At 33.4% G+C, this 18450-nt stretch overlaps 2 protein-coding genes across 3 annotated transcripts in view; both read right to left on the bottom strand.

Moving 5' to 3' along the window:
* LOC139906493 (uncharacterized) overlaps nt 1-18450 on the bottom strand; it is a 258054-nt gene that overhangs the window by 208341 nt on the left and 31263 nt on the right. The window lies entirely within an intron of this gene.
* LOC139906495 (zinc finger MYM-type protein 1-like) lies at nt 1416-3683 on the bottom strand. Of its 2 annotated transcripts, none has more exons than XM_071891487.1 (2): nt 2090-3683; nt 1416-2033 (listed from the first exon to the last, which is right to left on the bottom strand). In XM_071891487.1, the coding sequence occupies exons 1-2, from the start codon at nt 3674-3676 to the stop codon at nt 1518-1520; spliced, it is 2103 nt and encodes a 700-aa protein (XP_071747588.1). In that variant the 5' UTR covers nt 3677-3683; the 3' UTR covers nt 1416-1517. The 2 variants fall into 2 exon arrangements, with proteins under 2 accessions (XP_071747588.1, XP_071747589.1); XM_071891488.1 differs by having other exon boundaries at nt 1416-2029.

Raw genomic sequence — 18450 nt, 5'->3', positions numbered from 1 at the left:
CAGAAAGTCTATCTACATAAACCAAGAAATTCTTTCCACTTACAGAAAATATATTCACAGCTACTGCTTGAAATGGCCTCGTCATTTTCAGTCCTTTAATTTGAGTCTCCATTAATAAACTAGGTAAGAACTTCTGGCATTTCTCATACTTTCTCACCGTATCTTCGATGTCCATATCTATTCCCTGCCAATAAATTATCTCTCTGGCACGTTGCTTAGTCTTCACTATGCCTTGATGATATTCATGCAGATTTTCCAATATTTCTTTCCGAGTTGCTCTTTGAATAACAATTCTTTTATTATTGACGATGAACAAACCTTCATAAACCGATAGACTATCTCTCAAATTCCAGTAGAGTTTTATTTCTTCTGGGAGATTTTTGATATTATTTCATTGCATAATTTTCTTCAGCTGCACTTAACCATCTATAATTTACTTCAATAAGATACCATTTTCCTTCACTGTCTTCTTGTCTTAAGATATAGCCAAGACCTTTTCATCTTAGAAGCATCAGTCTCTAAAACAGTTTTTCTATTCGGCTTGAAGTGACTCTTTTGAGGTAGTTTAACCAAATACTTTTTGACATCTTCAAATGTGTTATCCTATTCTTTATTCCATATGTACTCATTCTTGTTTGATAACGAAGGTCTTGATGTGACAGATAAGTTGGCTATTTCCTTTGAAAATCCGCTCATTTGATTGACCATTCCCATGGAACAACCTCAGTGCAGTTCTGTTTTGAGGGGCTGGTATTTTTGAAAGGGCTTCTGTTTTTCAGGGATCGACATTAATTCCATATTCTCCTACGATATAACCAATATACACAACCTTTGGTTCAGCAAATTGACATTTTTCTTTATTGAATGATATTCCAAACTTCCGATTTAGATCAAGAAATTCCTTTAACATGTTGTTCAAATGTCTCATTATATTTTAAAATATCATCGACCAACTTCTTTGTATTTGAGAATCCCCATAAGCTTGGTCCATCATAAGATTGAATACGTCACTAGTTGCATTTAATCCCATTGACCATCTTTTAAACATGAATCTTTCCCAGGGGGTTAAGAACGTTGTTAGGTCTTGGCTCTCATGGTGTAAATGGATCTGCCAATATCCTTTAATCGCATCAAACGTGGAAAAGTACTTCTTTCCAGGTTAAATATTTGAGATTATCTCCTTGGGATTAGTCATAGGATGCATACAGTGCCGTATGTCAGGAAGATTTTTCGGTCCGCTTTACAAGGGTGAACGGTTGATTTTCAGTGGTGAACGTGGGATATTTAAACAGGGCAAATGCTACATCATAAATTAAATCTTGCAAGAATATCGTCCAATGGACTGTCTGACCATTATTTTCTTCAGGCAAACATTGGGAAAAATAAAATGAAAAGGAAAAACTCTAGACGGAAAGTCAATGCCGACCTATTCATAAAGGAAGGAGTATAATGGAGTATAAAATGCACGGTGCAAGAATGAGAGAAATTTTTTGAACTATACAATTAAGTCAAACAATTTAAACCTCCTTAAATATTTTAAAATAATAACGGATGAAGATAATGAACGAGATTATAATATACCATGAAACGGTTACATCGACAGAAAATAAATTATGTTCACAAGTCTTGATGTTCTTAACTCGCATGTATACGTGGTGATGTGTTTGAAAAAAATGAAGAAAAAAATGCATGTGTTCTTTATCATGATTAGAAGAAGAAGTTTTCCTCTCTTTCCTTGACGCAAAGGTGTCAATCAAACTGTCCATGTCTTCATGGAGCACCTTGTCCACCATCACCCTGTCCATGTTCAAGAGGGTGAGGGAGGAGAGCCTCTCCTGGTCCATGGTGGTCCTCATGTGGTTCTTGAGCCTTCTGAGACAGGAGAATGACCGCTCCGCCTCACAGCTGCTGATGGGCATTGAGGCCAGGATAACGATCACCTTGTATAGCTCCGGCATCAGGCGGAACACTCCCGAGCTTATTAACTCCGCAGCAATTTGTGACGAAACCATGTCTTCTGTGTCAATATCTGCCTAGAGAAACATAAATTTTAAACATATAATGCAAAATGAAACATTATAATATTAACCTTGAATTGCTGGAAGATTGCATGGTCTGACTGGAGCTGCTCGAGTTCAAGTCTGTAGTGCTTGGCGACACGCTCAATGACACAGGTCTCCACTTCACTGTCATTGACGATTGCAATGAGATCCATTGTGATGTTTGTATCGTCGGTGGCAAATCTGCTCTCAAGCTCTAATACAATCTTATTGATTGCAACATCGAAATGTGTTTCACGGAAGTAGGATTCAGTTGTTCCTTTCCACTTTATTCTCCTTGGAATCTTCGCCTCCTTGAATTCCAAATCAATTGAGTCCTCCTGGTCAAATACTGATTTCATCTCAGACGACTTCAACTCAGCAAGTTTCCAGATTGATTCAAAGATTTTCTCATTCTTAAGATCTTCAAGAGTCCTAATCACTAGGTTGACGTGTTTCCGGGCCTTTGTTAGGTCAACCTTTCTGCCTTGAAGTTCATCTGACAAGCTAGATGTGTGTCTGAGGAGTGTCTTCAACAGTTCAATGCCGAAAACAAATTCGTGACTAAAGATGCTGTTGAGCAGAGAAGTTGCTGTTGAACTCGACAATGTATCTTTATCTTTTCTCATTATTATGAGGGTCTTCATGATTCTGACCATCCCTAGAGATACAGCGTGTACAGCATCGTAGCAGAGACTCCAGCGGGTAGCAGACTGGTTCTTCAGGGTCATCACCTTGGCATGCTCCTCATCTTTACTTGTTATCTTCACCGACTTGTAGATTGCTGACCTCTTTGGTGACCCTTCAATGAAGTTGTATAAAATTTGTACTGTCCCCATTGTATTTCTCAACAGGGTTATATCTGAGAGAAGATCCTTGACTACAAGATTGAGGACATGGGCGTAGCAGTGGATGTAGACACACAGTGGGGCTGCTTCCTTCCACCTGGCGGCAAGACCCTTCTTGATGCCGGATATGTTGGAGGCACCGTCCGCGGCCAGGGAGACAGTGCGGGCGGGGTTAAGGCCGAGATCCTTGACAGCCTCGTGAAGCTTCTCAAACAAATATTTGCCGTCAGTCTGGGTAACTTTTACAAACTTGAGGAAGCTCTCTTTCTTGATGCCTTCACTCGTCAGATATCCCAGTGACAGACTGAACTGCTCCGTGTTTGACATATCTGATGTCTCATCAACAATCACAGAGAACCAGTAGTCATCATCGCCGGCACAAGTCTTGACATCTTCAATTATATTTTCCGTCACTTTGGATGCTATAATCTCTATCAGCTCATTTTGGATGTCAGGTGAAGTCCATTTGGCAAAACCTGCCCCAGCTGAACCAAATTTTTTGACTTCGGCCTCCAGTTTATCTTTGAGAATATGATTGTCGTGTGAACGCAGGGACAAAAGCTCCAAGAAGTTTCCTCGATTGTTTTCATTAGATTCCGTCAACTTTTCTCTTGTTTCGGAATCGCCCCTAAAAGCCAATCCTTGCTTTGCGAGGAACCCAACAGTTTGGAAAAGATACCTCAAATAAGCTCGCCACTTCACGACTTCCTCAGCATGTTGAGACTGAACATGGCCGAGAACCGAGGTATTCTTTCTCTTTGATGTGAGGAAATTGATCCACTTTTCCATCGACAGTTTGTGTTTTTGTTGTTAGAATGAACTTTCAACGAGGAACTGTTTTTCCATGTTTTGAACTCAAATTTCCCAAGGTTGGAAATGGAAAATTTGGAACAGGCGAAACACTTGGCTGACTTTTCAACCTCGTCATATTCTAGCCACGGGAACTTACGGAACCAATCATATTGAAAGTCTCTGGAGTATTTGTCATCTATCTGAGGACTGTATGTTTGTAACTTGGGCTGTAGAGGATGATCTCTCTCGACTTTAGGCACAGTTTCCCGCTCAGTCTCCACTCTGGTTCTGGTCTGGATGTCCTTCCGCTTTGGCTCCCGCCCGGTAAGTATCGGGTCACCCAGCTGGTTCGTGAAGACGACAGGGTACTCTGGGCCTCCGTCCACAAACTCCATCTCCTCAGTCTTGCTCTTCTCACCTCCCTGGACATTGTCGCTAGTCTCAGAGTCCTCTGCAGAGGGAATATTGTTGTTGTTGACTACAGAGAGCTGCTCGGGAGAGAAGATTGGTCCGATATCGAGATTAGGAAGTCTTATTCCATGAGAAATCCGTCCGCTGGGGTAATTTGATGAGTCGCCATTATTTTCTGTGTCTGCAGTAACTTTCTCTTCAGCAGAAACGGACTTTTCAGATCTTGGTTCAGGCAGTAAGGCCTCAACTGGAGCAGGGTCATCGGGACAGGAGGAGGCAGTGACTGAGGATGAGGATGTAGCAGAGGAAGTTTTCTTAACAGCAAAGTTCAATGTTTTCTGCTTCTTATGATCAATTTTCACTTGATACTTGCAGCTGGGGTCATTCTTATGGAGTTTAACTTTGTGATCATTAAAGTTGTCCTTCTGTATTTCCTTCTGACAGATAGAACAAATCACCAACTCTCTGTTAAAATGCGTTTTCCGCTTCCCGTGATACATTTCTGATAATTAATAAATTACTGCAACAATCCACTCTAAAAAGTACATAACTATTATTTATGTCCCTTTTAAGCAGTAATAATTTAATTTATCTTGTATTCAATGAAACAAATTCTCACGCTCTTAAATATTTCAAGAGTACTCCATACGAAAAATGTTGTGTGCGTTTTTTTTTTTTTTTTTTTGGCTGTAAAGTACTTCACATTTGCAACCAGTAACGTTAAACGTAATATCTAACTCAAATATCCACTCAATGTGAAGTACTTTAAATCCATACGAAAAATGTTGTGTGCGTCTTTGTTTTTTATTTTTGGCTGTAAAGTACTCTTGAAATAATTGCAGTAATTTATTAATTATCAGAAATGTATCACGGGAAGCGGAAAACGCGTTTTATATTCAAAGGTTCAATCATTTATATTTATAAAATGACAGGCAATATTTGAAAGAGATATTACGGTAAATTACAGGATTTGAATTCAAATTTCTGCGATGAATTGAGATACCCGAGAGTGTTAACTGTAGTTTAAAACCTCCGTTTTATCTATCTGACTTAATTTGGCCCCAATATTGTCTTAGAGATATAATTTATTAATTTACTAATTCTATAAATGTGCCGGTGAATTTTGGCTACTTTAAGTACAATTTGTGGTGCCTCCAAAGGATTAATCAGAATCATTTTTTCATTTAAATGAACTATAATTTGTTGGAAAATGTATTCCATGTTCAATTTTGAGAAAAATTATCTAGCTTCCTTTTGGGTGGACGTGCTACAAATATGTAATTTTATTATAATGACTCAGTACTATTATGAGTTGGTCATAAGTTACATATATATAATAGATTTTAATAATTAATTATGACTTAATTCATCTATATTTACATACCTATATGATTGGTGGACGGTTGAGTAAGGTTTGTTTTTTTTTTTTGGTCCGCTGAAGCGGACAAAGCGCAATACTGACGTACGGCCCTGAACTATTTACAGTGTACAAAGAGCCTGTTTTTCATTGATTTAGATAAACTTCAGCTCTCAGACGCTTCGGACCTGCTTTACACACTCTATAGATGGCCTCCTCCGACAAGTTGTCTCATGGAGACACTATGGTGGCCTTCAAGTTGTCAACACTCAGGTAGGAAGTCACACTAACGTCTTTGATGCCTGAATTTTCCTCTTGCGATCTTGTTGACTTTTACAGAATTTAACTTTTCATCATCCCTCTTCGACATTTTCTCAGCCCGACATCTATCAATAGCTTTTTGAAGTGTACATTCTTTTTCTTCTATGGTCATAAGCTTTTTCCTCGTTTCTTCATCTGGAAGACACACAATTCATTTGATTTAGTTATTTTCTTCTAAACAGTCCTTATTACCGCATCGTTCATTTAATTGGGCTCGATTTGCAGTTCGAGTTACCTCGACATAGAAGTATTCAAATGATTAACCTTCTTTTTGATAAGTGGAATGGAATTTAACTTTGTCAAGAATGTTGTTATATTTTTAGCGAAAATATTTCTTAATTCTTCTAAAATTTCTGGAACAGATAACTTGGGGTCTTCTTTAATCCCCATTGAGACTTTTAATTTCTCCCTTATTTCTATATCCATGAAGGATCTTAAATTCGCTAGTTGTTTTGCGTGAGAGTAGCTATCAACTCTTGCTAATTGCCCGAAGTCTTCAAAACTGAGTTTCCATTCGATAAACTCATTCAAATCTATGCTTCCTCTCAATAGTTCCGGTTCCTTATATGAAAATTTGCCATATACTTTACACGCTCTATCCTTCGAAGGAAGATTTTGATCCTCCTTGCCAGTTAGTTCCTCCATTTTTTTGTGAGTTCCTTCATAATTTCATCATCCATGTGATTTCTCTCTTCCATGAACATCGATACATCCTTTTGTTACTCCTTTCATTCAAATTTGAACCCCAGTAATTCCAATATGTCTTCTAAGGCATTCAATCTTCCACGTGCTCTTTGATGTGAAATTTCTACTGATTGAATTGTGTTTGACCTTTTGTGTGCCTTAAATTTTGATTTTTAAAAAAATCAAGTACCTTACTTTGAAGTGAATATCTTTTTTATTCTTTCATCAAGTTCATTATATCCTAGCTGAAGTTATTGAATATACCTTAAATTTCAATTTAAAAAAAAAAAAATGTCCTAAAAAAAAGTTGATTTTGCTTGATTTTTGGTCAATTTAGTTTTGAATATATATTAAGAAATTTAATCAAATTACCTGTCTAGGTTGCGTGAATATATATTACATTAATATTCCGGGAAAAAAGAAGAAAATCACTTATACCTATCAATTAATCAATGATTTTGAATATAAATAGGCTGCGATATATATTTCTGCCCTAATAATGAAAATGCGAATATTTATCATCAAAAATGGTTTTATTGTTTTTCAAAGTATTCTCCGGCATGATTGATACACTTTTGCATGCGTGCAAACCAATTGTCGGAGCTCTTTTTCCACTCCGATTGAGAAACCTCCAAAACATGGCTTTTAAACGCTTCAACAGCATCTTTTGACGACGAAAATCGTTGACCATGCATTTTTTTCTTGATGTGCAGGAATAACAAGAAGTCATTGGGTGCCAAGTCAGGGATGTACGGCGGACGACCTATCAACTCGACGTTTTGGTTGGTCAAAAAGGCGCTGGTTTGAGCCGATGTGCGAGAGCTGGCATTGTCATGGTGAACTCTGATTCGTCTCTTCTTGTTCGTTTTTCGAATTTCTCCAAAGACTTCAGGCAAAAAAATTGTGATTTACCACTCGAAATTAACCGTCGTAGGATGCTCGAGTGGAACAGTCGCCACATGACCAGTTTCTCCTAAGAAACAAGCGACCATTTTCTTCGAAGTGCTTTTTCCAAAAATAACTTTCGTGGGATTTGGCTCGTCTCGAATACCCATACGGTCGATTATTGTTTTGTTTCGAGCTCATACGCATAGATCCATGATTTGTCACCTGTGACGATCTTATAAACGTCTTTTGAAGCACCGCAGCGTATTTATTCAACATTTCTTTCCACTAATCGACACGCATCTTATTTTGAGCGATTGGCAAATTGTGCGGGATCCAACGAGAACATACATTTTTACGGCCAGGTGTACATGCAATATCGAATGTATGCTGGTGGAAGAAATGCCCATGGATGACTATCTCATGTTATTTCACATGACGATCTTGCATTATCACTTCACGCTCGACATCAATGTTCTCTGGCATAACAACCGTTTTTGGACGACCTTCACGGTATTCATAACAAAGTTATGAAAAATGAACGCACGAAACTGTTCACGACTTGATTCTATTTTTTGCCAAATTAATTTTTTCAAGTTGCTGTAAACAACACAAATGATGGTCGTACATCAAAACATTCTTAAGTACGATCTTAACATGCTACAAAAATGTCAAACTTACTGAAGGAAATGTTAAATTGCACCTGGCAATACTTAGTGTAGTCTAGGCCCGAAATATATATAGCAGCCTACGTAAAGCATCTATAAACTTGTTTTAAGCCCCTCACATAAAAATTATTATTACTTCAAAACTCATAAAGGGATATTAAAATTGATAAATGAAAATGATTGGACGAGGTGATGACTTAAGGAAGCGATCACCAAGTAGGAAGGCTCAAGTAACCAGAGCTGTCAATAATATAAACAGTTTTGTTTTAGATACTATGTCTTGAATGAGCAACCAGCTGAACCAACTTTAAATAAACCACCAGAACCTTCTAGTAACATTATCCATATTGACATTTCTTCACTTCCTTTTAATTTAAAAAAAGGATCAGAATTCTCATGAATTAGCTGAATGGGGCAAAAGTTTTAAGAGTTACTATACTCAAAATTCAATTGATAAGTTTGACCTGCATGTTCAACATACTGACTTCTACAAGAGAATTGATGTTAGTCTGAGAGCGACAATAAGTCCTAATATACAAGGCACTACTCCTGTTTTTTCTGAGGCTGAAGATGGAAAGAAAATTGGATGTTTTTCAATATTATCAAGGACCTGGGCAAGCATGGACCGATTTTGTTGCAAACCTGGAACAAAAAGGAGCACCGGCTAATCAATCTGAGATTAATGTTGGTGATCTCCACGTTTTTTGTTACGTTAATGGAACTACAGACATTGAAATACGAAAAAAATTGCAAAGTTTAGAAAATCCCACCAGAGAAGAAGTCAAGCGCACAGGTCGTGTATACAAGGCAGCTACATCATGTCAAATTGCAATGAATCCTATATCTCATACATCAAATAAGATGAAAAGTAATTTCTTCAAAAAGGATAAAAATGTAAGAAAGGTACGTAAGCGATGTGGAAGTACTAGTCATGTCAAAGATTGCCTTCGTAGAGAATCAATTACATGTTTCAAATGTGGAAAACCAGGGATTTTGTCTTACTAAGACAAATTCAAATTCAAAACAAAATCCAATAGTCGATATACCTCAAGAGTGAACAGCCCAGAACGTTATTCATCATCAAAAATTTATATTAATCAGATCAAAGGATCGATGTCTTTGAAGAGGATGGAATCGAAAGTTCAATCTAGTCTCAAAGGATAAATAATATACATCTTCTTCTATCAAGAACGTTATCATTTCCGTCTTTATTATTCAATATTAATATAATATTAGATGCTGATAGTCGATAAAGAACTGAATAAAATGCCTAAAATAACATCGCCTTCTGTGTGGATTTCTGAAAATGGAGGCCAAGGAATTTGGAAAATACTTACCGGATGAGAAACATATGGCTTGTCGGATTTATCGATATAAATGTGATTTTAGTCCCTAGTCTACAATTACACGCCATTCATTATCCTCATCTCATACCAAGAGTATGGATATTCATCTATAAAATCAAGTTAACGAGAAATACACGGGTAAATTCTTCCCTTCCCGAGGAACCATCATAGAACTAATGGAGGATGTTGGTAATGATGTCATTTATAGAAATACCCCCATTGTAAATTGTGAAGTTAAGATAATTTTCAGCATGTTTAAGAACCATCCACACCAAATTAAAAAGTGGAACTCAAACATATATTCTTGCAGCATATCTCAATCCTTTGAATGTTTCATACCATCGCTTCTCTCAAGGATCCCCTCTTACGAAAAGAATGGTTGCAAAGACGAAAAAGGGAAGATCCAGTCAATCCAAATACAGCACGGATTTGTGAGCTCCTTTTTTCTCCAGATGATTATCTGAGAGATCTTAAAAATGAGCAAATTGGTCTTTCACTTGTTAATAGACAATAGAAGGGTGAAAGTTCTTCCATTCATATACCTATTTATGCATTAAACAGACACTTGTCAATCAAATCTGAACGGAAAAATAACTTTATAGAAAACGTGAGAACGAAGTTCTCGAAAATACCATGGTAGCTAGTTGCAATGGAGGTACCATACCAGGCAAGGATAGCAAGAATCCTTGCAGTCCATTTCTAAGATCCGATCAAATGGAGTTAGATGTAAATTTGCTAAATAATGAAAAGAAAACGCTTTACTGGAAGCAAAAATTTCGTCTTCTTGAAACCTTTCATAAGAAGTTGAAATGATCCTACACACAATTACATCAGGGCTTGAGGTAAAATAAACCAAAAATAAATTATTATTATTGAATTATATCAAAATGATATATTTTAGTTTTCCAACAAAAAATTAGAAGACTGGCATCAAATTAGGATATAACACAAAAGATTAAAAAGTTTCTCCAAATCAGAAATACTGATGCACAGGTAAATAAAATTATGATCTCAATTTCAAAATATTGTCAGTCATATTATAAAATGATGAAACTACGGGTTTCGTACTTAGGTAAGTTTTATTAAACACTTCCCAAACAAAAATCCCTTTACAAATTAAAAGAACCCAAGAAAGATGGTTGTAAGACTTTAGAAGCAACAATTTTTTTAGATTTTAATAATTTCATGGATAAGGATTTACCTAGTTTCCTCATCCTGAACCTAGAATGAGCAGGATTAAAAGTTTAGGCGGCATCATTTGATCTCGGAAACCATATCCTGATAAAAGAACTTTCACTATTTACTTAAGATAAATTGCCATTTGTGAATCCAGCGGATGCTTCCCGACAAATATGTACCGTTCCTGATGCCCTCAGCTAGTTAAACTTATCAAAAAACTATCTCTCACAAGGTTTTCAATTTCCTGATGGAAACAGAAACTTTTTTTCATCGAACAAAGATGACTTTAGAGACATTTTGGAACAAGATGACGGACATTTTAAGATAATTAATTTAATTTATTTTTTAATTTCATTAATTTTAAAATATTTTTTCCGTAAATTTTCCTTGGATATTGTTCTTATCAATAATATCTTTTATTGTGTTAAGACAGTACTGAATAGTAATATAATCATCCCTTCTGTAAACAATCGTTCCCCAGAAATAGTATCATCTTCACAACAATAATCCGCAGGAAAGACTTGGATTATTGTTTCTTGTAATTCATTTTTTTTCCCGTTTTAGAGAGTTGATGGTTTTGCAAATCTCACAAAGTTCCAATAATTTATAATCTTTCATGGTTCGAAATGTAATAGAAGGTTTTATGGAAATGACACCGATGAGTTCCGTTGATCCTACACAAATGATGGAATATTTAAATTAGATTTAATATCTGGTCGCCTTCAGACTTTGAAAAGTTCTGTGAAGGAAGCATAAGACCCTTTCGACGTCATTATTGTTCCTCTTTTAGAATCAAAGCTTCCCTCTGAGCTCAAGCAGTCCTGGGAGATATAACTAATTTAAGACGAAGAAAAGTTCCCTTATATAAAAATATATAATTTGGTTCTCAAAGAAGATATTTGCGCAAGAAGCTTCACATCCACCTTCTCATTCATCCTTAAAGGATTGCAGAAAAAACGTTCATTCAAAATTTTCCAATACTTATGTTACTTCCATTCAACCTACCTATTTAGTATGTAGAATTTCAAATAATTCCTTAAAAGAATGTCTATTCCAATGACGTCACTCAAGTTGTGGGCCACGGAACTATCATTCCCTTTTTCTAGTGCATGTACCTTGCGCTGTACATACGTAAATTTAATCTTCTCCCTCGGATGAAGAATCAAACGTAAGCACAAAGGCCTCATTTATAATTTAAAATAAATCCTCATCATTTAAAGGAATAACTTTTTTCCCCTTAAATTTTAATGTAATCAGTAATAGAACTACAATGTATGTAAAAAACTAATTTTAAACTATATTGTTCTTTTAAAAAATGCTTTGAATGGTAGTATAAAGAAAATTAAATAATAACAAAAAAAAAAAAACACTCCATAAAATTGCAAATATTTCATACAAATTATATTATAAAATCGTTAAAACAACTATGTAATATGGTACACTACTAATATTTATTTTATGCATTTATTTAAAGTGCATTTTTACTAAGAAAGCATCTTTTTATGGGGAGTAAGTAACATTTAACATTATACCTATATACCATGTTGTGCGTCGAAATTAACACAATATTGAGCAAAAATCAAGGAAAGAACAAAATCCTAATTTATTATTTTACTTCATTTATGATATGTTTGGATATTTGATCCCGGTTTCACTCTCAAAAGTATGAAAAACTTATTTAAAGTAGAAAATAAGCATTGAAAATTGTTTAATATGTCTTTTCTTGGGTAAAAATGACTATAAAGTAGGATTTTTTATGTTTCAATCCTATATTTTGTGACTTTTAGCTAAGAAATTAAAATTTGTGATCAATTTTGCCCCCAAATGACTGTTTTTGCGAGACAAAATTTTTGCCATCCCAATTTGGAAGACCTATAGAATTTACAATGTACATTTAAAAGACTATTATATATGTTAAAATGTTAGATAGTGGCAAGGAATTCAAAATAAAACTGTGTTTTAGTTGTTTCTTTCATAACTTTTGTGGAATGGCGTTTAAAAAATATGTTTCAAGTGACAAACGGGAATTGAAAATTCACACTTTCTGATATAGATCAGGCTTTAGGTAGACATATCTACTAATAAGAAAGGCCCATAGGTTTAATTTATCTGTCTTTTTATTGGTATTTTAATCAGCTTTAAATTGATAACTAATTTATACTATTTTTTGTGTATAAACATTTAAAAAAAATAAAAATATGAAACCTACTCCCTGATTTTATTGAGTTGTGAAAAAAAATACCGTCTGTAATAAAAATGAATGGTACATAGAAACGTTAGGAGCTACATATATACTTGAAAATCTAATCATTTTTATCTGAAATATAGTGTCCTTTAGGCTGTTTAATTTTCTCTTTGAAGGTGTTATATTTCCGATTTATACATTTAAAATTTTATGCAAAATTTCACATTACAAGAGTCTTTGACAAAAATACGGATTGAGTGATATTCGTGAAGATTAATCGATTATGCTCAGATTGATATACTTCTTTATGAAAATGATATTAAATTTTTGTCAAAGTACGTAATATTTCTGATTTTTTTAAAATTTTACGTAGCAACATAAACTTGATTTTTGAGCAAAATATCCATATTTCGGAACGCGTGTTCTTGAACTATCATATGACCAGCAACTACTTGAATCTTGACTAAAACAAGGTCCAATTTGTCGCAGAAGAACTGCAGGCTCTCACAACCAGAGGTGTTTGACTAATTAATTCATTAATTCATTCTTATTTCAGTCAAATTAGAGATACATTTACAAAAATGAGTATATTTAAAAAACCATCGCATTTTTTTATTTCTGACTTCAGATTTGAGTTATACATAAAATTTTAATTTATAAAACACATATTACTTATAAGAATTCGAAACTTGATATTTTCTCAATTTCGGCAGTGAAACTGAGGTCGAATATCAAACCATGTCATATACGGATTACAGAGTGTACGGAAAAAAGTCCAATATAGTTACATCCAGAAAAATTAATAATATAATGTTAATTATATTTTTAATGACTTGGAAATGGCAAATATAACAGGAACCTCCAATTATGACCTAGAAAAAACCAGACAATCATTTAAACGAAACCGGAAAAATGAATGTGTTTTAAATAAATATAATTAAATATATATATACATATATATTTCGAAGAAATCCTCGAAAAGTTGACTTCGATAGATGATGAGAATATAAATTTAGTTTTGAACCAAATGAATTGGTCTATATATACTTTTGATACAAAATAAAAGAGGATAAAAGTAACTGAAATATTATACTTATCGTTATCGATTACTAAACCTTGTAATGTTAAAATTAGAAAGCGTTGCTCGGATGATCTATTTTGCAATAATTCAATTATCTATTATGTATTACACCATATACTTAATATAATAAAATTTGATCAAACGAATCATATACAAAGAAGGTTCTGCACTCTGAGGTAACATATAGATCTAACATGAAGATGTTGAAGTTGAGTACAACAAGTGAAGCATCACTCGTTTATAAATGATTGAAAATATAAACACAAACTTTAATTATCAAGATTTAATTCACTTTGAAATGTAGAAGATTCACATTCTATAGAAGAATAACGTGTCTCCTCCAAAACCATGACATCAGAGACTTTTTAAAATAAACTTTAATTAATAGTCCCATATATCTCACTACTGCCATTTTTTTGCACTCGCTCGATGCTCAACCCTACCTATGGGACAACATTAATTACATTAACTAAACTTATTGCCTAAAAACAATAACATCACTAACCGTATGCGTTTAGAACAAGCTTTTTCATATTCAGTTGGTGCTCGATTTGTTTCTCCTCAGTGTTCGAACATTAAACCTCATGAAGTCATAAATTCACATGGTCCTTTTTTGTATCTTGGCGGATATATTTCATATTCCGTTTTCATAACTTATAAACATAATAAATAGTTAAATACCATTAATAAATACAAATAAATGAGGATCGGAAATTAAACATCATTTTTGCCAATGTATTGTTACGATTCCAGAAAAAGCACCCGATTTTCCGATTCAAGATTCCGATTAATAGTCGCATCACTAGTCTACGCTAATCAAAGTTGGAAGCCAACAAAGAGGAAATACGACATATTTTACAGTTTTTTTCAATAAAGGCGAAAAAGCAAGCATTATGGCTGAAAATGCGAATAGTGTTTATGGTCTTGATACTGTAAGAACCACGGTATTTTGGTTTCGTCGATTCCGTTCCGGTAATTTTGATGACAAATATGCACCCCGCTATGGAAGATCAATTGTCAAAAATGTGGATAAAATAATGGAAAGTGGGGAGTTAATCACTTTTTTGATTGCGAAGGAGGCTGCAGGATTTTTAAATTTTTTATTTGTATCTTTTTTCTTTTTTTTCTTTTTCCAACAAGTATTATATTTTCATGAAACAAGAGAAGTTTACAAATGTAAGTAAATACTATTTTGTGTTCCAAAAAAAAATTAAAGAAAATTTAAAACTAATTCCGACCAATGAATATAATCCAAACCACTTTTTCACTCAGCTTAAGGAGACTAAAACAAATACAATTTTATCTTTTTGAAGTATGCTTATATGCATATTTACGTCTAAGCTATCTTATAAGGATTAAATTAATCCTTTTATCCACTTAGAATGACTAATGTATTTGAAAGAGATAAAGTGGTAAGACAATTATATTGCCTACACGTACATTAGACAAGTGGTTCTCAAACTTAATTAATACAGTCTGGGTGCACTTACAATACTACAGATTTTACTTGCTTGCACACTATATAAAAAATCAGGCTTATATCTAGCGATGAATATCGTATGTATAATGGACTGAGTATAGTAAAAAAACGAAAATCAACACGGCATCAATTTGACAAATGTTTTGGAGGAGATCAGCTATGACAAGGCTCCCCCCCCTTACAAGGTCATTTGGAAGAATTACTTTGATGTTGTCTCCAATTTTACTCGTCCAACAAGGAATTATAATTATAAATCCGCAATAAATCGTCGAGGTTACTCTCTGTCTATTATGAGAACATACGAATGTTCAATCATGTTTTGAATATAATTGAATATATTTAGGAAATGATGTTCACTACTCAAGAATCATAAGCGTCTACAGAATGATATATGTATATATTGTGTGCTTGGTTTCTGGAATTGTTTTGAAAAAAAAAAAAAAAAAAATTAAGAAATCCATACCTATTCATAAGAAATTGATTTTTTTTCAAAAAAATTTCATTCAAAAATCCATAGCTCTTAAAAAAAAATTAACTTTTTTTGGACAAGTAATTTGAAAAATTTAACTTTTTGGGAAAAAATTGAAAAAATTTCAAATATTGAATTTTTTTCGGAAAAAAATTCAAAAATCCACAATAGGTTACGAAAAACTAAATTTTTTGCATTAGTAATTTGAAAAGTTAAACATTTTGGAAAAAAATTTCAAAAATTCATAGCAATTCACAAAAGTTTCATTCAAAAATCCATAGCTTTTCACAAAAAATAAATAAATAATAATAATCAAAAAGGATATGTGGGAGGGGGGCTATTGCCCTTCCGGAGCACCTCCTTTGGAGGCCATTGAGAATGAAAACTGCTAAGGAAAAGAATATTCATTCTTCAGATTACCAATTTAAAAAAATATATATATAAACACGTTATACATCACTACTTATATATTTTGGAGCTGTATAAAGGGTCATTTTATAGATTTGTATTTTGATTTACGTTGTTTCTAATTAGGCTTCCAAATAGTCTATCTTTACATATTATGGAAAACAAAAATGTGATCTCATAAGCAAGGTAAGCAAGCACCCTTTTTACCTGTGACACAGTATCATCTATATCTCAGCTTCGATAATGGGTTGGTTCACGGGAAAAATACTTTTTTGGTCCATTTTTAGACATAAAATGCTTTAAAACATATTTTAAAATTCGATTTCAGTACGGAAGTTTTGAAAAACTATTATTTCATAGCCTAATTTTGAGACAAATTTCGATGTAAATGTTACTGGTATTTTTATAATTAGAATGTAAATTATAATAAAAGATGCAAAAATTGTAATTTTAGATAAAATGATAAAAAGAGGTTAAATATATTCATATTAAAGTATAGAAGATACAGAGTGTTGTTAAAGGTAAAAAGTTTATGAGACACACTTACGCAGACACAGGTTATACTCTCTTCCATAATCCCAATGTCCTAGAAACTTGATAACCGGTAATATTTTTTCTTCACGAACATCGTGTACATCTTCCCATCCTTAATCCTAACCAAATAATCTATGCTCTACGTTCCATCCATGTTTCAAACCAAGTCCATCCCTAAATACTACCGAATTTAGCATATGTATATGTTTCACTTTCGTGCCACAATGTCATTTTGGGAAAAGATATAAGATGTCTGTTGTTGTCATTAATTTTTGGTTCTTCTGGAGCTATAGAACCAGAATTTTTCAGCTTACTTATCATTTGATTCTCAGTCGGAAATATGATGGGCTCTGTTACTTCACAAATGTGATCCAACATGGTGATGAGGTTGTTTCTCACTGTGTCGTCGATGAATTTTTTGACCTTATAAAGTCAAAGTCTAGACATTGAATCTCTCGAATGGGTCACTCTTTAGTGCTGGAGCTCATGCATAAGGAACTGTTTGAACTCTTTAAAAACATTATTCGCAAATAGAAATCCTATACCTTTTGTCCTGAAGTGGCTGGACCACGATGCTCCTTGTTTTATGTTAACAGGATATCAACAAAATCGTGGGATGGTGTATAGTTCTTGATGTTCCTTCATCCATTCTGTCTCTCTATGACAAAAATAATTCCACTATTGCCATGACACTCTTTTTAATTACTTATGAGGTAAATAGAAAGTTAAATATGAGATCATCTTTGATCCCTTTTCCTCTAAACAAACAATTCTATTTTTGAGCAAATGGTACAAGGAACAAAATTGTCACTTTTATAAATAAAGCTAGACAGGCTCGAAGAGGATTCTAATTTTTGAGTCCTTACCCTGTATTCTAAACTAAAACAATATTTGATATTTTTAATTCCCATCCTGTATGTATATTTTCGCTTGATTTACGCCTACCTTGCTATTATGGATAGGACTTTTGTAGAGAAAAACCACAGTTTACAGATTAGAAAAGTACAAACGCATGTTCTTTTTTTTTTTTTGTTAATTCTTTAATAGATTACCGTGGTGTTAACATCTACCTCCTATAGAAGAATTTTCGCTTTCTTTTGTTACATTTAAAAAAAAAACACTTTATAAAGTAATTATATACATACATACAATTAAGACCATTCATAAGGCATGCGACGATTTGATCCTAATGCCCTGTACATATGTTCTGTATTGTATATTATCCAAATAAAGAATATTAAAATAATAATAATTTGAGGTTCAACATTTTTGAAACGTTTTTTAATACCGAGAATAATTCAAATCGCCAACATTTTTACAAATTAATATTTCTACATTTAAAAAAAATCACTCTTAGTTGTAAGAGTTACTTATATTATACATATTCAGGGACGTCCGTAAATATGTATATATATATATATATTTCCTTTTGGTTTTTGGTTAAAATTTTTAGATAAAAAAATTTAAAAAATAATTTTTTCGAATATTTTTCAAAATCTACAACCATTCACAAAAAATTGCTTATTTTCGAGAATGATTTCAAATCTTCTATTTTTTGAAACACAAATTTAAAAATACACAGCCATTCACAAAAAAATAATTTTTTCAAAAATAATTTAAAATTTTTTTTTCTTCCCAAAATCCACAGTCGTTCACAAAAAATATATATACTTAAAAAAAAAAATTAAACTATTAAATTATTTGGAAACAAAATTGCAAAATCTTCAGTTGTTTAACAAAAAATTTTTTTTTATACAAAAATT

The sequence above is a fragment of the Lepeophtheirus salmonis genome, chromosome 10 (genome assembly GCF_016086655.4).
Source record: "Lepeophtheirus salmonis chromosome 10, UVic_Lsal_1.4, whole genome shotgun sequence".
In the NCBI taxonomy this organism is placed as follows: domain Eukaryota; kingdom Metazoa; phylum Arthropoda; class Copepoda; order Siphonostomatoida; family Caligidae; genus Lepeophtheirus; species Lepeophtheirus salmonis.
Note: the sequence above shows the minus strand (reverse complement) of the source record. Positions and strands in the feature narration are given on the sequence as shown.

What these genes read in the sequence shown, in the direction of transcription:
- LOC139906495 (XM_071891487.1), bottom strand. Translation starts at nt 3,676, where the DNA reads ATGGAAAAGTGGATCAATTTCCTCACATCAAAGAGAAAGAATACCTCG. An exon ending in CAATCTTCCAGCAATTCAAG is followed by an intron (nt 2,034 to 2,089) that starts GTTAATATTATA and finishes ATGTTTCTCTAG; the next exon opens with GCAGATATTGACACAGAAGA.